Genomic DNA, 26,379 nt, shown 5'->3' with positions numbered 1-26,379 from the left:
CTGGTGACAGCTGTGCAGGTGACATGTTGCCAGCTACCTCCACCCTGCCCTGAAGGCGTGTTAGAGAAGACAAGGCAAACCTCAATTACATTACTGAATGCCAAGAATACAGGTCCCAGTAGTACAGCTATTGAAATACGTCACATTTACATGCAATCTGGTTTGAATGTCAATCCAAAGGGAAACACATTCCTAACCGTGGTCCTCATCCTAGAATGTATGGTCCCTGCAGGCAGGGATCTTTGTCTCTTTTGTTCATTAACGTATATCAAGCCCCTACAAAAGCACCTGGCATATTTTTTTAGACTTGATAAATATCTATTGGTTGATGGATATATACACCTGAAGATTTCTCCATAAAACATGAAGGACTTGCTTAGATGTTTTAATTGATTTTTATATTTTCCCCTGGGAGTTTCTAAGTCATAGAATGTATATTCAATGGTGTAAAATTTAATTTGGCTGTTAGAAAACATGAGCACGCTAGGAGAAATATTCTTTATCCTAAGAAATAATAATCTCTGCTCATAACCCATGCCCTGAGGGAAAGGACCGTTCTCACCACAGTGGCAGAGAGGCAGCTGGTCTCCCATGGGGTCAGCCACTAGAGGACGGTGTGGGTACACACGCTGCGAGACCCTTGGTAAGGCCAACAGGGACCTTGATAGACAAGAATGAATGCTGCCAAGTTTCACTTCAGCCTCTAGTCATACTGTTGGTAACTTCCTCCTGCAAGTCTCCCTTCCAAAAAATGAAAACAGAAAACGGCACAATTATAACGAGCGTGTCATTGGCGAAGATAAAAAAAAAAAAAAAAGAACCACAGAAAAACTGTGAAGGTGTCAATAATCTTAGCAGGAATAAAATGCAGCTCAGCACATACTGTACAGCTGTCAGGAACCCGTGAAGTGTTGACGCTGAAACTATTTGACTCCGGCTATTCTTGCGAACAAGGCTGTAAGTTTCTAGCCGGCGATGAAATTGAGAAGGAGTTCAAGGACAGGGAGCAGAGTCGAGTAAATGGCAAGGAACGACTACGTTGTGAGTAGGTTGCTGTCATACCAGACAAGTAAGAACAGCAGTTCTTTGAGAATTTTAACACCCTTAAACCTGCGTGTGTCAGAATCTACACCCAAAACACATGATCACAGCAGCAAATAGCCTCCCTCTGGGTTTTGGACATAAGAGATGAAAAGTTCAGACCGCAGCCTTTTATGATTGACTTCAGTAAACTCAGATCCACGACTATTTCCTCAAAGTTATCAGTGTAAATACTAATGAGCTGTAACAATTGGAATGTTTTTTTCAGGACAATCATTGAACCTAGTTTATTGGCCTGTTTTTCTGAATGTGACCAATAATTTTTTTTTTACTTTTTTTTTTAATTTGAGAGAGAGAGAGAGAGAGAGAGAGAGAGAGAGAGAGAGAGAGAGAGAATGCAAGCAGAGGAGAGGGCAGAAGGAGAAAGAGAGAGGATCCCGAGAAGCCTCCACACTGAGGGATCCCATGACCCTGGGATCATGACCTGAACCATAATCAAGAGTCAGACGCTTAACCAACTGAACCACCCAGGCGCCTGCACCAATAATTTAATTCATACCTTTATTCTTTATTATCCTAAAGAAAGCACCTCTATTCATGTTAAATTTGCATGGATTTTTTTGTAATTTTATAAAAACAAGTATTTGTCTTTCATTAAAAAATATATGTTCTTTTTCTAAGTGTGTTTATTTTAAGATAGAGCATGAGCATGAAAGGGGCAGAGGGAAAGGGAGAGAGGGAATCCCAAGCAGCCTGAGGCTTGATCCCACGACCCCGGAATCATGAGCTGAGCCAAAGTCAAGAGTTGGACGCTTAACCAACTGAGCCACCTAGGCACCCAAAAAATATACAAGTTCTTACTACACAACAGGTACTGTCTGTGTTTGGTAAAAGGCAAAACCCAATCTCTATCTTCCTGCTGCTTAGGGTCTAGCTGGCTGATGTAAACAAGTAAAGGAGAACAGTATAACAGTGATACTATGAGGAGGAAGTTCAGAGTACTTCGTTGAAAGCACATAGCAGGTTAGGCTAAACTGGCCTTGGAACTGGGAAGCATTTAGAAGAAGTTACACCTAAGCAGAGTCCTGTTAGGAAATGCCAAAGAAAGGAGGAGAAGCGGACAGAAGCCAGGTCCGGAAATATGTCCCAGTAAGGCACGACCCAAACAATTTCCTCCTCTCTAACACTCAGGCCTTAGACTAAATTATCTCTACGGTCCCATTCAATCTAACATTTTATGATTGTTATCCAAATTTCAAGGTAAAATTTAATTGAAAAAGAAAATTCAGTAGCTTTGCTGTAAAGATTAATTTTCACAAACCTCTGTCTTCAAATCATTAAAAAAAAATTTTAACGTTTACTTATTTTTGAGAGATAGAGACAGAGCATGAGAAGAGAGAGAAGACACAGAATCTGAAGCAAGATCCAGGCTCAGAGCCCAACAAGGGCTCAAACTCATGACCCAAACCGTGAGATCATGACCCGAGCCAAAGTCAGATGCTTAACTGACTGAGTCATCCAGATGCCCCTCTCTTTAAATCATTTAAATTCTCTTTTTGGGGCTCTTGGGTGGCTCAGTCAGTTGAGCGTCTCACTCCAGCTCAGGTCATGATCTCATGGTCTGTGGGTTGGATCCCTGCGTTGGGCTCTGTGCTGACAGCTCAGAGTCTGGAGCCTGCTTCAGATTCTGTGTCTCCCTCTCTCTCTGCCCCTTCCCTGCTCATGCTCTGTCTCTCTCTCTCTCTCTGTCAAAAATAAATAAACATTAAAAAAATTTTTTTTAATTCTCCTTTTCTTGAAACCAGAACTTCAAAGAAGATAAGAAAGGTTCTAATGATGAAACTCAAACACTGACATTTTATCAAAAGAAATACGTAGATAATGATACTTTTCTGTATACGTGAGATTCCAACTTCTGAAATTCCCTTAAACATAATTTCTGTAGATGTATCTGCAAGTTCCCATTATATGTGACTTACTATTTTTGTCTCTAACATAATCCACTTACAGCATATGTAAACTGTCTTTCAAAGTATGATTTTTTAAAATTAATATCACATTTAAAGCTCAACTAAATTTCAATGCAAAGCTGTGTCATGGTCAGTTACCGCCTTTAAGACCTCTCTTCCAAAGCTTTAGTTTCATGTTTCAACATGGCCTCTTCTAGCTGGATGTCATAGGAGTCCTTCATAGTTATCAGAGAAAGGTTAGAAGAAAATTAATTTTCATCTGCAGACTTGGAAATAAGAAGAAAGGAGCATTCACAAAATGTTCTGAAATTCATTTCTCACTTGTTTTCACTTTTAAAAGACTTAATGACGAGTTGCTCTATTACCCTGACTTTTAGTTCATCCTTCTTCTTCATATGGTTCATTTTCAGTTTGAAAAAGTGCATGGGTTGGATAATGACCTTGAGTTTCACACACCGTTGTCATCATCATTTGATGTTTCTCTTTATTTAAAATTCACCCTAGGGACACACTCTTCACAGGCACATAGATGTTTAATAAGTCCGTGTAATTATTATAGTTAGCCATAGCCAAGAGGTCAATGATTAATTCTAGATATCATAGAACACAGGTCTCCATTACATAGGTTTTGATCAAAGCATATGCCCTGAAACAAATACCACACACAATAAAATTCTAATCAAATATGGTTTCCTTACATGACACTGGAAGGATGGAGGAACAGACCTACTTAATCTGGAATAATTTGTTGAAGGAGACCCATGCACCTGCACGATGATGTTAGAGCAGCTCATTGAGTGGTTTTCCACAAAGTCTTATCATCGAGTGAAAAGTTCATTTCATTTCCCTTGATGTGGTGGTCTGAGGTTTACAGATTCCTGAACAGAATGTCTGCAACAATCTTGAAAAAACTGCAATCCTTTCCAAAGGGCAAGAGTTTTGATATGCTTCAGTTGCCAAGGAACTTATGAACACCCATATTTTCAGACTTTTAGTTTTTAGATCAGTCTCCAGTGTTTGAGGCACACTGATTTATTTTAACAGAAAAAGATATTGCATGGTGACCTAAATCACTTGATTACTTTACTTAAGTATCACTACTTTCCTGTGGACAAAATATAAATTTTAAGTGCAATAAATATTAGGTATTCTTTAGATGCATTATATTACTGTATTGTAAATTTGAAATAATATATTTTGATCAAACCTGAAGATTAACATTAACATAAAGCAAAATCTAATTAGCTGGTAAGATCAGAGCTGATTCTTATTGGGTATCAGCTGTTAAATGCACAGCTTTTTAACTGGAGAGTTGCAGACTCGGGCTCAAGAGTGGTCTCCACCTCCTCCCTTCCAAAAAAGAACAAAGAGTAACCTCCACCCAAATAATCTGACAGTTGCCAGAGGGGCAGGGAGGGGGTTGGGCAAAATTGGCAAATGGGGGTAGAGAGACAGGTTTTTAGTTATGGAATAAATAAGTCATGGAGCTAAGAGGTACAGCATAGAAAATACAGTCAATGGCATAGCATTGGATGTGACAGATGGTTGCTACACTTGTGATGGGCGCAGCATAGCGTACAGACTTGTCCAATCACTATGTTGTATACTGAAACTAATGGAACGTTGTGTGTCAATTATATTCAATTTAAAAAAGAAAAGTAGTCTCCAGCTGGTTCTGGGTAGTCAGTTGTTGCCATCCAGACCCGGGATGATTCTTCAACTTCAAGTCTTTGGAACAGCAAATATAATTAATTGGAAAGGGTAAAAATAATTCCATAGTAATATCTTTATATAGGTTGACTGAAACCAATTAATAACCCCAAGAAGGGAAGGAAATTTGTTAACCCCTACTGGCTAAAACATGGGTCAATTAATTTGCTGTTTGTGGCTAAAGGTAAATTTTTAATTCTAACCTTTTTTTTTTTCTATCTTTGGCTTAGTCTTATGTCCTATTCATGGTGTTTCCTTTGTGTGTGAAACATCGGTCTTCAAAACTCCCAAACACTCTAACGGATGTGGTCATCATCAGGTGCCCACTACTAGTGTGCCGAATCCAGCTTGATAGAACTATCCAGTTCGATAGAACTGATTATTAAATTTTCGGGAATTTAGTGAGCCAGTTGTTAGAGGTTGAGACATTATTAAAAATTAAAATATATAAACTTACAATTAGATACATTGTATTAAATCAAAGGTAACAAGTACTAAACACTTATCACTCCCCAATTATTTTTCTATAGCTATTATATCTTTCTATGTGTATAATGGAAATTCTTTATGACAATGTACTACTCATGTTCATAGCAGTGGACCACATAGGTCTCACTACATAGGTCTCTAGAGCTGATCTAGTTACCATACTTCCTGAGACTCAGTACCACTTTTCCCTGGGGCAATATGATTTTATCCTAAAAATATGTCTTTATTTGAGCTAGTGACATTTCTTTGTATTTCTTGCAAGTTAATGTGCCTTAAAAAAAAATAAACTGTTTCAAATTCTGTTTCTGATTCCAGTATAGAAACTATATAGATGTAGGGCAGAATATCAAGGTGCAAGTCCTGATTGTGTGACCCAGAGAAGATTCTTTAACTGACAGCCTCTCAATTTCTTCATCAGAAAAAAGTTAAAACTGCAGACATTTTAGTGGTTTTTAAGGTTTAAGATTTTACAGAAATGTTTCAGGCCTGGCTATGGGAGTTTAGAAGGAGGCTTTAAGTTCACAACATCTGAACACCCTCCTATGTTCAGCTAGAAACATTCTGCTGTTATTTACTTTGTATTGGGGGGTTTCTAGATCAGATTTCTTTTGACAGTTTCCAGTCGGTACTCCCCAGCCTACCCCTAAGAACTTTATAAGTTTACAAACTTTCCAGATCAATCTATCTCTACATTCTTTTCAGTCTGCTAAATCTTTCAAGGGCAAATAGAAAATGTTCACATGCATATTACAGAAACGTTTAAACATTTTCCACTTTTTCTGTTCTATTATTTACACTGTCTTCTCTGATTAGAGAGTTGCAAGGAAACCAAGGTGGTCCCATAACACAGCTCAGCCCAATCTGATAGCCTGCTTTTCACAGACATATTCATTTACCAACGTACTTCTTCCTGTGAATTCTGGCCCTGATCTGAAAACACTGATCAGCACAGTGTTCTGCATAAGCAATACCAATCGATTGGCTTTGGCAAGAAATGAAACTTGTTTGCCATCTCACTAAGCTTCTGTATGTATGTATATGGACTTACTTTATGCTATATTTGATTTCTCTGATGGTCCCCTCTTGGTGTTGATCTTCCCATCTGTTCTGAAGGCTACCCTTCTGTTTGGTTATCTGCCCTTTCAGCGATTTCCCATCCAACACCTGACAGTTTGGGATCAGAGCCAGAGACAAGTGTATATAGTGGTTGTACCACCAGATACCTACTGGGTCTGTCCAGATGGACATTGTACAGGAGAAAGTGTTATAAGTTAAAGAAGGTAAAACACTGAGTTGTGGCTTAAAGTTCTTGTTTTGGTATTTTCTTAGCAAATAAGGAAAATATCTACTGAGCATCTTCTCAAAGGTTTTCAGGCACTAAAAGCCTTTTAGTAAGATACTCCTTGGTTAAATCTCTTCAGACTATATCAAAATTATCTACCTTTTCCATTAATTTCCAACTCTTCAATCAACTCTTCATAATTGAGCCAGTCCTCTAGTATATAACACATTCATGTGAGAGCATTAGGAAGAAAATCTACTTTTTATTTCATATGAACTTTTTATTGAAGTATAAGACACATTAAAAGTATATACAAATTTTAAGTGGACAGATTTATGAATTTTCAGGGTGAAAACACTGTCTACTCCGCATGAAGATCAAGAAATAAAATATGAACAGAACTCCAGAATCCCACTTAGCCATTTTCTAGTTACTACTCTGCATCAGAGGAAACCACTATCATGATTTCCTATACCACGTGTGTGTATGTATGTATATGTATATATTGGTATTGTTTTTGAACATTATAAATGGAATAATATACTTGAATCTTCTGTGCTCACCTTCTTTGACTCAACTGTCTGTTTGTGAAACTCATCGACGTGAATGCATATAGTGGCCGCTCAGTAATTTCCACTGCTATATAGCATTCAGTTGTGTTTGAAAACACCACACTTTTAAAAACCAAATCCAAAAAATAATATAAATAAAAAATAAAGATAGAAATCATATCTAGGCCACTGTTGATAAACATGTGGAGACGTTTTAGTCTTTGGCCCCTTACTACTATCTCTCTATGTGTCTTTGGGTACAAATAAATATTTATTTCTGTTGAGTGTTTCACCTATGAGTGAAATTAATGGGTGATAGGGTATACATGTGTTCAACTCTTGTAGTTATTGCCAACAGTTTTAGAAAGATTGTATTATTAGTCATGCTTGCATAATGGATGGTCATTATATTGCTCTGAGGGTATTCTCTTTCAGAAGACAGCTTTTAATGGGCAGAGAAGTTTCGGTCACTATAAGGCATGGAAATGACTATGGGGCAACTGAGAAAGGCCTCACTTATTTTCAGGCACAAGAAGGCTTTGCTAATAGCAGGTCTGAGCGGCTGTTCCTTGTTTCCCAAATATATAAGAAAACAAGTTCTTGCCACCCAATGGAGGACAAAAACAGCAAGAATTGAACAGTGAGACACTTGGCAAAGACCCTGGAAATCATATAAAGTCAGAAACTATATAAATAAGACTGGACAGATATAATAGTCAAAGTGGGTTTATTTCTTGTCTTAAAGTTAAGAACTTAAATGTGTACAACTGACAGCTTGGTTGTTGTCACCAGTGAGATCTGTAATAACAAAAAGGGAAGGAAGTATCAAGGTCAATTCACTGACCTTCAGCCATGGATCGTGCTGGGATTCCTCAGAAGACCAAAAGAATCTGATGGAACCCTGTTGCTTTAAGGCTTGAAGTCCAGCAGGATTATGCCAAAATATGATCTGTACAAGGAGGACTTCAAATCACAAAATTTATTATTCCCAAATCAACCCTTCTCCACAACCACACTCTATCTCTGATCCTTCCTTGCCAATCCCTTGCTTCCTCCTTTCGGTCTTCTGTTTGCATTAATTGTATTTCCAGATATGCAACTTGGTTTATCAGCTCCTTTAGCCTCTGATGAAGTACTTTATTTCCTTGTCTCCTGAATTGCCTTTCCATCTTGGCCTCTTCCCCCTACAACGATAAAAAATTCCCTTCTTCATTTAATAAACATTTATTGAGGCCCTACTCTGTGCCAGCAGCTGGACTAAATACATGCTCTGGCCTAATAGAACTTAGACACAGCTTAGTTTAGACTAGGGGGAAACAGGGGACAAAATGTTGTCAGTTTGTCTTTGGGGGCAGAAGATAGTCAAAAGAAAAAACAGACCCTTAGTGACTTGGGTCATTTGTTTTCATAACACTGGATGCTGAAGAATGGAGTTCCAGACTCCTAGTGGCTAGCCCCATGAAGACCAAAGACCAAGAAAACACTGTGACCCCAGAAAACACATCTCCCCCACCACTTTCTCCTTTAAATTTCTTAATTGTACCTGAAGATGGGGACAATATGTATGACAACTTTCCCAAGTGACAAGGGACTTCCTGAAGCTTTGCTCTTTGGCTGGTAGCTTCCCTCTGTCGGAATTGAGTGCACCTGCTGGTAGGGGGCTCCTATGCCCTGATGTAGAACCTTAGATAAAACTGCTCCTTTTTTTTAACTAGTCAAGATTTCAGAGTTCAGAGTGAGTAACATAAGGTGAGAGGAATATTTTAATAGGAGTTTTGTTAAGCAAGACATTTCTGCCTAGGCATGACACATATTACACTTAAAGTTCACATTTCCAAAATGTAAAAGTCACTCATTTTTTTGCAATTTAAAAAGTAGTGAAAAGTTAAAATAACTAGGTGATAGTATGGAATTTTAATTGGGAAGTATTAAAGCAATTGTAGGGCAGTTGTAGGTTTTGAAAAGAGAAATGACATGTGAAAAATGCTCTGAAGTATTTATATATGCTTTACTGGTATGCTTGGAGCATTTTGGTTAATTAGGACCATGGGCTTGGAAGGTGATCACCTATTCAATTCTATTATTGTATAGGAAACTGTGTCTTCCAAAGCATTATAAAGTTATGTTACTGAGACAGCAAAGTCAAGAGTCCAAATCTTTTGCTGGCTAGTTTATCACTCTATATTGATAATATGCTTCCTTGAAAAACCTTCTTTTGGCTTGATCCTTGCTGTTGTAAACATTTAAAAATGCTTCAGAACATTTCTTTTTGTTTAGACCATAGTGAACATAAATGAATGTTTTTTTGAATGTGTAGACTCTCACTGTGGAGTAGGGGCATTTTTGGATATCATTAACGTGCAGGAGAATTGACAAAATTTGAAGAGGGGCACCTGGGTGGCTTAGTTGGTTCATCGTCTGACTCTGGATTTTGGTTCAGGTCATGACCTCTCAGTTCATAAGTGTGAATCCCGTGTCAGGCTCTGCACTGACAGTTCAGAGCCCGTTTGGAATTCTCTCTCCTTCTCTCTCTGCCCCCACTCCATTCGTGCTCTCTCTCTCTCAAAATACATATATAAACTTAAAAAAAAGAAATTTTGCTTTTCGAGGGAAAGTATTGTGGACAGTTGTAAACAGAATAATTTTTGCATACAGAGAGAGCTCTATCCAAAGCCCTGCAGATACTTGACAAACCTAAATCCAGCACCTCTCACAGCAGAACTTGGTTTCTAGCCAGAGAAATGACTTGCAGGGGCTATATTAAATTTATTTGAGCTAGAAAGAACATATATGCGTACTTGAAGTGTGTAGATGGAGACTTTCTGTCATTTTCCTGATCTGTAATATGATGCTACTGTGTTACCACCTTAATTCCCCTTAGAGCTCTTCAGCTTTTAATATGCAGGCAATAAAAATTCATCAGTCTGTCCAAGAATTCTGCCATTAGGCCCTGTTGGAAATTTATGAGGAAATCCGGAAATTGTGTTCAGTTCAAAGTAAACAATGCCAGAAAAAGAACTGTGTTATATATCCACAGAGTAAATGTTTCTTTAGGAATACTAAAATTTCCCAAAATTCAGAGAAGGCAGGAATTGAAGGAATCTTGGTGATAATACAAGGAGGCACTGAGCCTTCCTCACAGCATTATTTAAGAACTACAGGATAGAAGTAAAAGAAACATAACGTGATAGCATCCTAACATAAGCACGTTTTTGTTCATCTGCTACAGAGGATTTTTCTGTTTAGTGACTTTAAGAAAATTCCATTAGCCTTCATTAAAAGAAGATATAACTGAGGTGTATCTTATGGATTCCTTACAGGCAAGGGGTTCATGGGAAATGGAAATAGCAGGTTTTGTGTCAGAAAATCTCATTTTGTTTGCCCTTAGTCTTTATAAGAATTGCCTGAATCAACTGATCTAATTCCCTTTGGACTGCAGTTCAATTGAGACAACTGGATTTTGTCATTTACACCCTTAGACCCAGAATATTTTAAGGGATCCTGGCACCATTCCAGAGTCTAGAGACCACAGCTAGCATTACTCAGCCTGCCAAAATTGGGCTCAGGGGCGGGGAAGTGATGAGAATGTCACATACACTTTCTCACAATAGTGACACTGCCAGTGTAGCAAACCAACTTGTATAGCAATTAACAAAAATAGATGACACAATCACACTTACTCTTTTATATTTATACCAACAGCCTCCTCACAAAAGGGTATTTTTCAAGACACTTCTGATTTGTTGGATTAAGGTATGGTAATGTTTAAAAAACAACAACAACACCTATTAACCCTAACTAAAAATCGTTAGCATTCCCCCCATTAAAAGTCCAGAATCTGTCATCGTGTAGTCAAAACAGCCTTTGACTTAATCTGCCATCTTGACGACTTGAGCCACGCTTCTTTTTTATTTTACACCTGAAGGTGCAACTGCAAATTCTTCGTGACCTGTCAGGGGCCTTGACTTTCTCCGAGGGGTGCTACCGACGATCCAAGACCCACCCCGGCGTGCCAAGGCAAAGGGCCAAGGTAGCGGAAGGACGCCTGGACACCCTCGCCCACGAGGGCTCTTTTAAGTTCTGCTGACTTGGCCGTAGCCTGCGGTGTTGGGTTCTCGCGCAGTCAGGTGCTGCCGGGGGGCAGGCGCAGTTATTTGAGACTGCGGGGTGGAGACCGGCGTGCCGGGCGGAGGAGTAGGCGGGATCCGCCCCCTTCGCCGGCATCTCGCGGCCGGAGACCCCCGGTCGCCCCCGCTGAAGGCCCCCTCCAGGGTACCCCAGGCCGCACGTTTGCAGGGGTCGCTCTCGGGCAGCATCGAGCCTCCGGACACCGACTTCTCGCGAGGTTTCGGCGCCCCCCCCCCCCCTCTCCCGCCCGCTCCTAGTTCTGGTGCGGGCAGCTCCCGCAATGGCTGCACTGCGGAGGCTCCTGTGGCCACCGCCTCGGCTCCCGCCGCCGCCTCACCATCCCTTCCCCGGGGCGTGGGGGCGGCCGGCGGGGATAGCCCCGGGCCCGCCTGGCCGGCCCTTCTCCTGCCGGGAGGAGGAAGAGGGGGCTGTGGCTGAGGCGGCTTGGAGGCGGCGGAGGCGCTGGGGGGAGCTGAGCATCGCGGCGGCAGCCGGCGGGGGTCTGGTCGGCCTCGTGTGCTACCAGCTGTACGGGGACCCTAGGGCCGACACCGCCTGGACACCCGCCCTCGAGCGCCCCTCGGAGAGCTCGGCCTCAGAGCCGGAGGACCCGCCCCGCGGCCGGGGGCTGATTCCCATCCCCGTGGCGGCTGCCAAGGAAACGGTAAGTGCGTGAGCGCGTGCGCGCTCTGGGGCTGCCCCGAAGGTGACGCTGGAGGGTAGGGCCCCCAGGTGTTCCACCTGAGCTCGGGGAGGGGAAGTGTGACAGTCATGCTCGGTGCGCTGGGGACTGTGGGCCCCTGTGACACCGGACATCGGAGGTTGTGGCAGCGTGAGCTCTGCGGCCGCAGACGGGGACCTCCTGTGAGTGAGACTGAGACCTAGGCCAGGCGGGCAGCCCAGGGGTTGGTCACCCAGCTGTTGGGAAGATACAGATGATGCTGCCATTGAGGCCAGGACCTTAAAGGTGGCTGCAGGTACCACCTGCCAACCAAAACCTCAAACCAAGACAAAATAAAACGAGAAAACGGCCGCCAAGAAGTCAACAGGCAGAAAGTGGGGAGCTGGGTATTTGAGAGATAGGAACTGTCAGGCTGGGCCGGACAACAGCAAATGATCCAGGAGGTCCAGTGCCGTAGGAGGAGCTTTGAAGCAGTGGTCTGAGGTCTTAGGAGCGGCTACATTATTGTATAGCAGTTTAGTAGTCCCAAGGGTATTCTACTTCCGGCCCCCCAATTCCGTCCTCAACACAGAAATTCTTTTAAGTATAGGACAGCGCAAATAGGAAACTGAATGAAGCTAACTCCTACAGAAGATCTTCAAATGGAAATGTTCAAGTATCATTATGTCATTAATAATATAAGGTAAAGGTGAGAGTAAGACAAGTTAGTAAAGGGGTACGATGTGGGTTTTTTTGTCCTATCAGTATGTTTAATAGTCATGTAAATGACTAGGAGTTATCTAGGAAAATTTCCTTTTTAAGACTTAAGAGTGTGAAGGGCTTAGATGACAGTAATTTAGAAATGAGACAGATATTCTGTTTTTAACTTTAATGAAAGGTATAGACGCTTTATTCTTTGCCCAAATATATGTTGGTTATATGATGTAAGTGCATTAGTTCTTTTGGTGGAAGTTGTTAATGCATTTAAACCCAGGAATCTACTGTATGGACCTTCTAATTGCAAATCACAAATACACAGCATAAAGTACTTTGATACGATGAATATTTAAAATACTAGCAGCAGATACCCTCAACTGTCATCTCCTACTCCTCTTCTCCCTTCCTCCTGATTGACCAAGACAGAATTTTTAATCAACCATGGTTGATCTGGGAACAGATTGGGCAGGTAGGGAGCATTACAACAGTATTTTCTTCTTTTTAAAAATTAATATGCCTTTTAAAGTTAAGAGACAGTATCATGTAGTTTTTAAAAGACCACGCTTAATGGTGTCTTTCTCATAGAATTAGGGGAGTTAAATGAGTTAATACATTTTAAATAGTTAAAATTGTAGTGAGCATTACACTAGCATGTAGTGAGGGTTCAGTAAATTTGTTTTTGTAATTTTATTCATGTATTTACTTACGTATATTTATTATGACATAATTAGTGTTTGTAAAAATTCCTGTAAAAATAATACCAAAGCACTTTTGTCTTACTCTTCCCGAGTCTCCAATCATACAATTTGATTGTTACTCCTTTTGTAATCAACTTTTTTCCCCGCTCTGAAAAACTTTTATAATTTCTTTTTACCCCTGGTATTTGAAACTTTCACAATAATGAGCTTTGTGTGGGCATTTTTTTTTCCATTTATTGTATTGGAACTTGAGGAATAGAATATGGAAATTCATGTTAAAAGTTCTGTATACTTTTCTTGTATTATTTCTTTGACAATTTCGCCTTATCCATTTTCTCTGTTTTCTTTTTCTGGAACCTCTGTTAGCTTGAAGTTACACCTCCCAACAGATCCTAATCTAATCTTCTATTCTGACTTTTTAATCTTTTTGTTTGCTTGCTTGTTTGTATGGGAAATATCTTTGACTTTATCTCCCATCTGTCCTGTTGAGAGTTTTATTTCAGCTAGGCTGGTTTTAAATTCAAAACTATTTGTTGTTCTCTAATGTTCTTGTGGTATAGCATTTTGTTTTATTTTTTGGCTGCTAAATTTATGGCTGCTAATAATCTATATTAAGGATATTAATTATAGTTTTGTTTTTAAATTCTCTTACCCTTTATGCATTGTATTGTTTCTTCTAGGTTCGATTTTATTCTTGTTTGATTTTTTAAGCCCTCACTTTCAATTTGGAGGTTTTCCTCACATATCTGGGGTTGTTGCCTATCTATATATGAGAGCTACTCAGAACTATTTGTTTTGTGTGTGTGTGTGTGTGTGTGTGTGTGTGTGTGTGTGTATTAAAATGTTTATGCTGTCAACCTGTGGTCTAAAGTAAAATTGGGCTAATCATAGAAATTATTGAATATAAAACTTAATATGCTTGTCTATAAGGCTGTTTCACGATGTCTATTTGCTGATATATATACTTACAATTTACCTTCCTTTCTGTCAGTATATTTTCTTCTCTGAACTATTCAGAATGGATTCAGCAGCATTGGCTGATCATTTCAAGAGAGTTTGGGTAGGAATAGAGTATGCAGCAAGCACAATTAACATGCATTTACATGCAAAACTAAGTAATGTGCAGAATTTAAATTTTGCCTTATCCTGCAGATAGTTTTTTTTTTTTTTTACGTTTATTTTTGAGACAGAGAGAGACAGAGCATGAATGGGGGGAGGGTCAGAGGGAGAGGGAGACACAGAATCTGAAACAGGCTCCGGGTTCTGAGCTGTCAGCACAGAGCCCCACGCGGGGCTTGAACTCACGGACCGCGAGATCATGACCTGAGCCAAAGTCGGCCGCTTAACCGACTGAGCCACCCAGGCACCCCTGCAAATAGTTTTTAATACTTGTATGTTCTTCATACAGAAGAAAGTGTTCCTTGCTTCACAAGGTCATGAGATTCTCCTGGGGCCCAAAAATGCTGAGGCTGGACTTCTAGGCCTGATGCCTTTATATTGAACAAAATCAATCTTCCAAACCCCACTTCTGTTTGAACTCCACACTGTTGATTTTTCTCTTGGAATGGCAAAAAAGGACAACTTCTTCTAGAAAAAGACATATACTCACAAGATAAATTTGTATAGCATCAACTGCAGCCATCTTTACCACATTTGGACTATAGATGTTCAATTAATTGGTCCACTTAAAATTTTGGTGAAAGCAGGGAGCTATGAAATAGTACATATATAATATAGACTTTATTTTATCAATTTAAAACATTTAAGTGTAAATGCCTCTGTTAATTTGGATGTGAAATCAGGTTATTTTCTTTGAGGAGGAGTCAAATGATTGGTGTTCTCCTTATCTTTGCATAAGTTGCTTCTATAATTTATCACCTGTAATTTCCAGATTGATTTATACAAAGTACATTTGTAAACTAATGTAATCTCAGAACCCTTCTAGATTGTTATGATTTGTTTTTAAAGCCAGGTATATTGAGTTATGTTTTTTGGGTGTATGTGTGTATGTAATCACCATCTGTCACCATACATTATTACAATCTTACTGACTGTAGTCCCTATGCTGTACTTTATATCTCCATGACTTATGTATTTTATAACTAGAAGTTTATACCTCTTAATCCTCTTAACTATTTTGCTTATCCTCCCACCCACCTCCCTTCTGGAAGCCACCAGTTTTTTCTTTGTATTTAAAGTCTGTTTATTCATTTGTTTGTTTTGTTTTTTAGATCCCACATAATCATGAAATCATATCAATTTGTCTTTACCTGTTGGACTTATTTCACTTAGCATAATACCATCTAGGTCCAACCATGTTGTCACAAATGGTAAGGATCTCGTTCCTTTTTATGACTGAATAATATTCCATTATGTATATGTGCATGCCCCATCTTCTTTATGTATTTATTTATTAGTAGACACTAGGTTGTTTCCATATCTTGGCTATTGTAAATAACACTGTGATAAACATACGAGTCATGTATCTTTTTGAGTTAGCATATACCTTTAGTCTTATACCTTTTTTCTTTGGGTAAATGCCTAGTAGTGGAGTTACTGGTACTCAGAAGCTATTGTACTTAAGGATGGCTTTTAATTTGGTGACCTAGACTTTTTAATAGAGTGGTATCCAAATGTCAGTGTTTTGTAAGTCCTTTTCTCTGGTGTCATTGAGTTACTCCAAAGAATAGGAAAGGTTGGAGGAGCTGTAGTCTAGATGCAGGTGCACGCGCACCTGTATGTGAGAGCCCGTGTGTTGGAGAAGTCTCCAATGATGTTCTTACCTATCGTTATCTAATGCTCTGTTTGCAGCCCCATCACTTCCTCTACTTTCACAGCTCTTTGGATTCCCAAGACCTTCCCTTTCTGGGGTCTGTAACTCGAATCAGCTTACTTCCATTTGGTCTCTTCCTCCACGATACTCCTGTATTGCCTTTGTTCCTCTAACTCACTTATCACTGCTGCATCTCCTCCATTTTATAAAACTTTCATAAATTCTCTTAATCGTTTTGGTCTCCTCTCCTTTTCTCTGGCTTAGTTCATGTATGCTTCTACCTTTATTTTTTTAATTTTTTTTAATGTTTATTTATTTTCGAGAGAGACGGTGGGGGAGGGGCGGGGAGAGAGGGGGACAGAGGATCCAAAGCGAGCTCCATCCTGACAGCAGAGGGCCTGACATGGGGCTTGAACTCATGAATCACGAGATGATGACTTGAGCTGAAGTTGGACGCTTCACCGAATGAGCCACCCGAGCGCCCCTGCTTCTACCTTAAAAAAAAAAAATTCCGGGGCGCCTGGGTGGCTCAGTCGGTTAGGCGGCTGACTTCGGCTCGGGTCACGATCTCATGGTCCGTGAGTTCAGGCCCAGCGTCGGGCTCTGTGCTGACTGCTCAGAGCCTGGAGCCTGTTTCAGATTCTGTGTCTCCCTCTCTCTCTGACCCTCCCCATTCATGCTCTGTCTCTCTCTGTCTCAAAAATAAATAAACGTTAAAAAAAATTTAAAAAAAAATTCCTTTACTGTGATATTAATGTGTTTAAGAAAGGAAGGGGTTGAAAGAAACTCATGAAGTCTGTCTGCCATTTTGTCAGAAATATTTTAAACCTGTGTTGCCACTTCATTTATTATGCTTTTCTCCCCCCCCTTTTTTTTTTATTATGCTTTTATTACGAATTTCTTGAGGTAGTAGAAATGATTCCTTTTGAGGTTTAAAACTGTACTAAGAAAGTTGATGCTTAAAGCCTTTTTTACTCATCATGTTACACTAAATATAAGCCTAGCAATAAATTAACCTGTACATGTGATGAGAGTGTATAATTTAACTGATAGGCATGAACAGCAGTAACTTACATATCCACAGTTCTATTACTGTAACCTTGAAGATTTTTGTTTTTAAAACATTGCCTCTCAACTTCCTGCAGAAGGCTTTCCCTGACTCTATTAAAATACCCTGGCTTATCCTATACCCGCAGATGATGACTTTTGCAATTCTATGTTAATTGTCTTCTCTGCTTTTTTTAGCCCTTTAAGAGGCATTGTGTTGGTCTTGGTTACCTTTATATCTTCATTGCTTGGTACGGGGCCTAACCCTGGTAGACACACAATAAATATTTGTCAAGTGAATAAGCCCATGCTAAACATTTACATGGGACATACACACTGAAAAGCACAACCACATTCTGTGAGAACTAATAGTTTTAGTATTTTGTCCCACTAAATGCTGGTTATTTATAGCATTAGAATTGGGAAGACTTTAGTCAAGGTCAAAATTCCAGGCTTTGGGAGACCAATCACGTGACACTATTTATTTTAATTGTGCAAGTTTGGCTTGCCAAAATTTCTCAGTAGACATGGCCTTTATAAATATTATAAAAAGATGTTGACAAGATTCTGCTTAGAACCTTACAAAAGCTTTATTTTTATTAGGGGAAAAAATTTTGTTCTAGAACTGCCTTTTTGTTTAAGGTCCAGAGTAAAAAAATTTAGATTGCTTAATACACTTTCATCCATATTTTACTTATTGTACAGAACACATCTACTTTTGACTTGCATCTCTTAAAAAGTTTTAAGCAACTTAATTTAGTTTTACTCTCAAATGGAGAAGACAACAATATTTGTATCTCTTTGGTAGAGTTCTATAATAATTGCCAATAATCATGCATTTTTAATTTCTTTCACTGTATATCTTTCCCAACTTCTTTTTAAGGTAGCACATTTTGAGACATGAGGTTATGCTTATTCTTTCCCAGAATATTGAAGAATTTGCTAGATGTATAAATGTAGAAGATTCCCAACTTTTTATAGACTGAGAGAAGCCACAAAGATGTAAAACTGAAGATAGGCTAATTCTGTGTAGAAGAACATTGTAGAGAAGGCTAAATTAAGTGCCTGATCCCCTCTTTGGTCACTCTGTGACAAATCCACCAAATTCTACCCTCTTTCCTTCTAGTGGCCTGTGTTACAGATTCACATGCTATGATTTAGGTGTATGTATATATCTTTTTTCTAAGTAAATCACAGAATAAGATTTGGATGAATTTGAAAAAAAATATATCCTCTTTCTGGTTACATCAAACTAAGAGTTATAAAACGATGTGCCTCTTTTGTCTGGGTTGCAATGAAAGATAGTTACAACATTTTATAGGTATCTTTTTATTCAGATTCACGCTGGGAATTAGGAATTGAAACTATCATGACTTTCCACTTAAATTAAAAAAAAAATCTCATCTCTAATTCTCTTCTAAGACTTGGAAATTGTCAAATAATGCACAGCGGTCAGTTTGAATGAAGGTGTATACAGGTATTTTCCTTTGATCTATATAATCTCCCTTAAAATAAAAAGAAAAACATTTAATTCTATTTTGAATTGGAATTCAGGTAAATAGTATTTGGGCTTAATGTGACTTCCTAATTGATTCTAACATTCCCACATGTAATTCTGTTTATGTAATTTGAGGCTGGACTGTTTATGAGTACTAAGTAAAATGTAGCTTCCCTCTCATTGATTGAATAAATAATTTATCTTTAATAATTTTTGAAAAATGGATGCCATTTTCTACCTAATTATTAAAGACACTTGAGATTATTAGAACAATTATATTAGTCCTAAATTTTTGAAGTGCCATTGAGGGAGGTTTCATCCATTCTCCATACAGTACATAAGCTTTGTAGGTCATAAGGTTTTAATAAATTCTTATTTAATAATTGAATGACTGAATTCTAAATCCCGAAATAAGTTATAATATCTTATGATTACAGTTCTTTAGAAAGCTTGCTTTTACAAAATCATCTCATCCACGCAAATTTGCATTTGACTTTAGAGATTAGAAAATTAGTGCAAGATAAAATAATGGATGTATTACCTCATTGTGTTATCTGTGAGGATTAATGATTGGACACGGAGTCATAGCATTTGTAGTAGATGTGAATTAATAACTAATTTCAGTTTCATGAAGTAGTAAATGCAGAGTACATACATTTTTGTTTCCTTCTCTCGCTCTAAGCATATGAAAAGCCAGAAGATTTATTCTCTTTCGAGTTCTTAGTCTTTCAGTATTAAATACTTTGTTTATCTTATGTTGAGATGGTTGCTTATACTCTTGATTTTGGCTCAGGTCATGATCTCCAAGGTCGTGAGTTCGAGCCCCACATGGGGCTCTGTGCTGGCCAGCACGGAGCCTTCTTGGGATTCTGTTTCCCTCTCTCTCTGCCTATCCCCTGCGCTCACCCTCTCTCAAAAATAAATAAATAAACATTAAAAAAGAAAGAGTCATAAGGATACACTGATGGATTTTTAGCATGAGGCATGAGGATGATATAATCAAATTTGCTTTTTTGGACTATTACTTGACTGGATGGGGAATTAGAGGGAGGGATGGAATGCTAAAAAGGAGGAGGCCAGGTAAGATGCTGTTGCTTCTCTGATGAGAACGTCAGAGGGTATGATTCTCTATATTCTTTAATTAAAAAAAATACGTGTTGGACAGTTTTTATCCATAATATTTCTTTAGACAATAAATGGTTATGACTTTACTAGAAGAATAGCAATGAAGCAATGAGAATTTGCCACATTGGAGAGAGATTAAGGAGGTAGGATCAACAGGATTGGATTTTAGGGATGAGAGAGTTGGAAGAGTCTGGGGTGATCCTCACGTGTTTGTCTTGGGCTCTAGGTGGACTGTGCAGCAAGTTCACAGAGACCGGGTCCTCAGGAGGAAAAAGTTGGGGGGAGTGTGCAAGGATTATGTTTTTAATTTGTACAGTGGATCAAGTTGTCTTTTGGACAGCGGAAGAGAAATCTCCAGTTGGATACACATAGGTCAGAAGCTCAGGAGAGAAATCTGTACTATAGCAGTAAATTTGGAAATCATCAAGTGTTGAAAGTCCTAAGAATGGATGACATTGTTCAGAATATGTAGAACATGAAGAGAAAAGCACGTAAGGAAAGAGTCCTTACTGAGCATCAGTGATTTAAAAGACTGTCAGAAAATAGAACTATGCAAAAAGCTGAGAAGTAAGGTCTAGACAGGTAAAGCCAGGAGAGTCGTGGAAGCCAACAAAAGATAGTACTTCAGATAAGTGCTCCAGTCAGTTTCGGTGAGCTCAGCCAGAGGAGGTCCTCTTAGACGAGAAAGTGAAAGTGTTCACTGGATTCAGCAATGCGATCATGGGTGATCTTGGTGAGGTCTTAGAGGTGAAAATCAGATGATAGTTGGAGAAGTTGAGATAAAGTTAAAGAAAAGAGGATGTGGGCAAGATAAGGATGTGTTGGCAATCCTTTTATAAATTTGGCCTTGAAGGGGAGGAAGGAGAGACAGTAGTAGATTAAGAAACGTGGAATTGATTTTTTTGCTTTTGGATGAAAGATCCTTAAATATGTTTAAAAGCTGAAGGAAAGAAGAGGAACACTAAAACCCAAGGAAGAAGAGGGGATAATTGATTTGCCAGGGACCAAGGTACAGATGAGAAATGAAAGTTAAAGCCCAAAAGAAAAAATGCAATCTTAGATAATAGGAACAATGCCATTTCCAGTGTGTAGGAGGAAGGGATGGGAAGACACAGAGATTATACATGTTCACTGGCAACTACCTGAAGGAGTTCTTGCCTGATGGCTTCTGTTTGCTCTGAAATAGAAGATGATGTCATCTTCTGAGAGCAAGATAATAGAAATTTGTAGAGAAACCATGATAGAGATTTGGGGGAGAGTGGCATATTGAAATGGCCATTAAAAAAACAAACCAACAAACAAGAAACCAACTAGAAAGCCATGAAATCTTTTAGTTTCCTCATGTTTTCTATTTGCAAGGTTAAATACGAGTTTTTAAATGACAAAATGAGTTTTTAACTTGCTCATGAAATGTAGTTTTTCAATGAATATTTTTACATGATCACAGCTTTTGCTGTTTTAATTCTTCTTTATGTTATTCCACTTTTTAAGATATATAAACCTTAGTGGTATGATCTAATTAGTACTTTTTTTACTCATGATGTAATATTTAACTCACATAGGAAATGCAGCAAACTTATAATACAGTAGAGATTTTATTCTTCTGTTTAAACTTGATGGGCAAGTTTAAACCGGAGATTATTAATTCTCACTGATCTCCTGTAATTGTTGTAGCAAACACTGAGAATTTGAGTAACTTTGCTTTGTTTGGTGTAAACACTCTTGTGTTGAAGAAAAATGTGTTTAGAAAAATCGAACAAGTTTTATTTGTGATATTACCTAGCGTTAAAAAAAACACTTAGTCATTTGTGTACTAAACAGGATTTTCTAGATATGCTTTTTATCTTCCTCTTTGAGTAACCCTTTACCTCTTTATTCTCTGACATATTGATAGATTATGTAAGCTAAGTAAAATGTGGAAATTCAGTGCTGTATCATTACTTGATTACCATAGTAAGTGTTCATTGAAGAATTACTTTTCCAAATTGGGAAAGTAGAATTCATGTTTTCTGCTTTATTCCCCATTCACTAAATTACATTTTACTCATTTTAATACTCAACTCCATCTCCAGAATTTAGAATATAGCAAGTGTGTATAAAAGAATTTCAAATAATTCCATTTTTTCTGCTCTTTGATAAGGATGATATCTATCAAATTGATAATATAAATATTCCGTAGTTGAGATATTTAGATTATCCCTTTCTCTGGAAGGGATATAAGGGATTATTCAAACGGCTTGGAACAATTCAAAATGAATTTTCCTAACCAGCTTCACATCAGGTCAGAAAAGTTCCCATGGGTTTAAGGTCCAGTTTAAGCTAGCTCCAGCCTGTTAAAATGAGTTATATTCAAATAGGATCATCTAAACTTCTTCCAACTACAGCTGACCCTTGAACAACAGGGGTTTGTATTGTGCAGGTCCACTTATATGCAGGTTTTTCCCCCCGTAAATATGGTACCATAAATGTATTTTCCTTATGATTTTCTTAAAACATTATCTTTTCTCTAGCTTACTTTATTTTATCATAAGAATACAGCATATAATATAACACAAAATATTTGTTAGTCGACTTTTCATGTTATAGGTAGGGCTTCCTGTTAACAGGAGGCTATTGGTAGTTAAGTTTGGGGGGAATCAAAGGTTATACATGGGTTTTCAACTGCACAGGGTTTGGCGCCCCTAAGTCCTGCGTTGTTCAAGGGTCAACTGTAATTTTATTCTAAAACTTTACTACTCTAAAGATGGGATGAGACTTATGATTCTCTCTCTGTATACAAACAACATTCATTTTTTGTCCCCAAGAGATTAAGAAAGGTTTTGAAGCTATTACTATGTCAACCTTAATGATGGAGCCCTAAGGGCAGTGGTAGGCGGCTTTTGGACCAGGGTTTGTGGTGAAAGGAGATCAGTGTGACTCAAACTTTCTTTATCACATGGCTTTCTCCATACTGATTCCTATCCAAATATCCAAATAAATGGGTCACATTAGGATTTTATGTCCTCCTCGTAAAGAATACAGTCCTAGTGACTGTACCGGTTCAGTGCTGTGCACATGTACTGTCACATACGTTCTCCTCTCATCTGCCAGCCCTGGTGATTACTTGATCCTCATGAAAGCCAGATAAGAGTTTTGATTCAAGTATTTTATAACACAGACTTAATCAAAGTGAATACATCCTATTTGGGGAGTAAGATTAAAATCTCTAACTCGTACTTTGATCTGATATTCTAAGTTTTATTAGAAATACAAATACTGGATGTTATTATGAACTAAATATTTAATTATCAAAAAATAATACATATATATCACCAAATATTTAAAACGTAGAATTTATCCTGAATTATTATAGTAGTTACTGTCAAATTTTTATAAAACTGCAGGCAAGCGGGCAAACTTATCAAGGTTCCTGCCATTTGCTGGCAAATTCTAGGAGAGTAGCACTCTGTGTCTTTGGTGTTTTACCCGCATCCCTCGCCCAGCAGAATTCAGAACATGGCTTAAGCCAGAGATTGGGTTGCACACTGATCTTAAGTAGAATGGTGAAAATTGAAAATTGGAAGGTTATGAAGAAGTGAACCAGAGAGGGATTATCTGAATGTCAGATAAATAAGAGCAGAAGTTACTCAGGTACCCAGGAGTGTATTATTTGATTTTAGGCTGATAGAGAAGTTCTCAAAATGTGTCTCTTTCGTATTTTTGGTGGTGTGTTTTATTAAGGAAGTTCTCTTAGAATCTACAAAGATAGTGGCTTCTTTTTTTTTTTTTTTTTTAGAAAGCGGCATTCTTAAATGTACTGTAAAATTCAAGTATCTGCAGCTGTGCCTTCTTAATTATAGGAGCGCAGAGTGGCTCCCTAGGGAGTTAGTTTAATTCCTGTGGTACTAGTACTAGGACTCAAGGTATGGTGAGACAGAGGGGTCAGAGGTACCTAACCTAGAAAAATTGGTGAAGGAGGGCACTGTGGTATCCTGCTGATTCACTCATAGCACCACATCCTAATCCAAAAGCGATTGTGATCCTCATGTAATTGTCTAGCTTGGGACGATATAAAGCTTCCTCCTTTTCTTTTCCCTCATTTCCTCCCTCCACAATGATCTGCTTACTCATTTCTACTTCTGAGTGCCCTTTCCAACAGCTTTAAACTCAGGGATTAAAGAGATATGGAAATAACATAGGCTGAAATAAGAGAAAACAAGGTACAGTAAAGAGCAGATGGCTTGGGATCAAGAGAAATGAGTCAAGATAATGACTTTGCCTTTACTTACCTTGACCCCCTGTATAGCAGGGTCAGCACCTTTTAATTGCCTTTCACAAGTCTCAGAAAAGCACTTTTATTTACATTTTATTGGCCAGAATATACTCAAAGTAGTCATTTTTTTTAGCTTATGTAACTGCAACAAAGCCTGATGGATGTTACCTTTATTTTATGTGCTATTGTGCCTAGCTAAAAATCAGAGTTCTCTTCTTAGGGAAAAAAGAGAATGAGTAATAGGTATCTATCAGTCTTTCTTAGGTGTGAAGTATATTGTATTAGGAAAATGACTTTTTTTTTGAAACTGACTTCTAAATGAAATGAAAATGCTCATAAATAATGAAATGCCCATTTAATAAAATAAACGGTTTAGACTTCTGGTTCTTGTAATACAGCATACTATAAATCTGTCATAAAAATATTTCAGGCATTCTTTTAAATACCTTACTGTACTAAGGAAATTAAGGGAAATTGCCAGGGGCAGAAATAAGGAGGAAACTAAAGAACAGCATGAGCTGTGGCTTACGTGGGCGAGCGATGGGTTATTATTCATAGAATTATAGGGACTTGGATTTTAATGCCGACTTAAGGACAGAAACAAGACCTTGAAAAGTTGAAGCTGAGACACCTAGAGCCCTCATCAGAAGAATGGACTAGAAAAATATCATTCCTCTCATTTTGATGACAAGGAGACCTGTAGATGTCTGCCTGAACTCCACATGGAAAAAAAAAATCTGAGAATGTATAAACATGGTCCCTTACTACCTCATATGGGTTCAGAGTTAGAACTTATGTTACCCAAACAGAAAAAAAGCTGATGTCGCTGATAGAAAGAAATACAAAACTTTTTTGAAGGGAAATACTTTGAACATTAACTATATGTAATTCCTACAGAGAAGGTCTGGAAGAGGATAAAGTCATAGTCCAAAGGTACAAAATATATGAAGTTTTATTAAAAAAAAAAGTTAAACTGAATGGATTCCTAACAAAGAATAGGATAATTTGGTTGAATCTGTAATTTAAGTATTTGAGAATGATTAAAGATAGTGAAAACTCAGTATGAAAAAGAATAGGTAGATTACAATAAAGAATCAAATAGAATTTCTAGAAATGTGAAATATAGACATTGAAGGTTAGGTAGGTAAAGCAGCATATAGGACATAATTGAAGAGGCAATTAGTAATCTGGAAGATAATTTTGAAGAAACTACACAGAATATAACACTTTTAAAGAATTGGTAAATAGTAAGGAAAATTTGAGAGACATGAAAAATAAACTGGGTCTAAAATTTGTCTCTTAAGGGGTTACAGACAGAGAGAGAAGCAATATCCTAAGAGAAATAAACAGTTCTCAGAAAAGAACAAAGATGTTAATTCCCAGATTTAGAAAGCATAAACAAAGATACATCTGTATTTAGTCAGAATGTAGGAAAACTGTAAAATCAAAGATAAAGAGAAGCAGGACAGGTTTATACTAGGGATAGTAGTTGTCCTGATTGAAGGAAGGCTAATTTGTGGCAATGGATAGAAGCCCGAAGACAGTATAATATGTCTTCTAAATGCTGAGAGACAGTAACTGCCATCTTAGGTTTCTATACCTAACTAAATTGTCATTTAGGAATGAGTATAAAATAGATTAATTTTTAAGGATTGAAACAGTTTACTAGTTTCAGATCATCTTTGAAAGACCTATTAAAGAGTGGATATGAGGAAGAAATTAACATAAAATAAAGGGTGAAATTCAAGAAGGAATAGTGAATAAATAAATAAATAGAACTACTCTATAATCCAGCAATTGCATTATTAGGTATGTACCCAAAGGATAAAAATCAGATTCGAAGGGATACACACACCCTGGTGTTTGTAGCAGCATTATCAACAATACCCAGACTATGGAGAGACCCAAATACCAAATGTCTGTCGACTAGTGATGAATGGATAAACGAGATGTGGTGTATATATACAATGAATATTATTCAGCCATTAAAAAGAATGAAATCCTGGGTTGCCTGGGTGGCTCAGTCAGCTAAGTGCCCAACTTCAGGGTCAGATCATGATCTTGGACTTAGCACAGAGCCCAATGTGCAGCTCGAACTCACAGCTTGGAGCCTGGAGCCTACTTTGGTTTCTGTGTCTCCTTCTCTCTCTGCCATTCCCCCACTTGCGCGCGCGCTCTCTCTCTCTCTCTCTCTCTCTCTCTCTCTCTCTCTCTCAAAAATAAACATTAAAGGGGTGCCTGGGTGGCTCAGTCGATTAAGCGTCTGACTTCAGCTCAGGTCATGATCTTACAGTCTGTGAGTTTGAGGCCAGTGTCAGGCCCTTTGCTGACAGCATGGAGCCTGGAGCCTGCTTCGGATTCTGTTACCTCTGTCTCTGTCCCACCCCTACCTATACCATATCTCTCTGTCTCAAAAATAAATAAACATTAAAAAAAA

The 26,379-nt window shown here is 38.3% G+C and overlaps 1 protein-coding gene across 5 annotated transcripts in view; it reads left to right on the top strand.

Moving 5' to 3' along the window:
* Positions 1–11,166: 11,166 nt before the first annotated feature.
* MICU3 (mitochondrial calcium uptake family member 3) overlaps positions 11,167–26,379 on the top strand; it is a 112,453-nt gene continuing 97,240 nt past the window's right edge. Inside the window, exon 1 of one of the 5 annotated variants that reach the window (XM_023252409.2) lies at positions 11,167–11,835. In XM_023252409.2, the coding sequence (XP_023108177.1) occupies positions 11,452–11,835 (384 nt within the window). In that variant the 5' untranslated portion in view covers positions 11,167–11,451. The remainder of the gene's footprint in view (positions 11,836–26,379) is intronic. The other 4 variants (XR_002741631.2, XM_023252408.2, XM_006930595.5 and 1 more) reach the window with 4 other exon arrangements.

Source organism: Felis catus, chromosome B1 (assembly GCF_018350175.1).
Source record: "Felis catus isolate Fca126 chromosome B1, F.catus_Fca126_mat1.0, whole genome shotgun sequence".
Lineage (NCBI taxonomy): Eukaryota > Metazoa > Chordata > Mammalia > Carnivora > Felidae > Felis > Felis catus.
The sequence above is the reverse complement of the archived record's forward strand: the minus strand, read 5'-3'. Positions and strand labels throughout refer to the sequence as shown.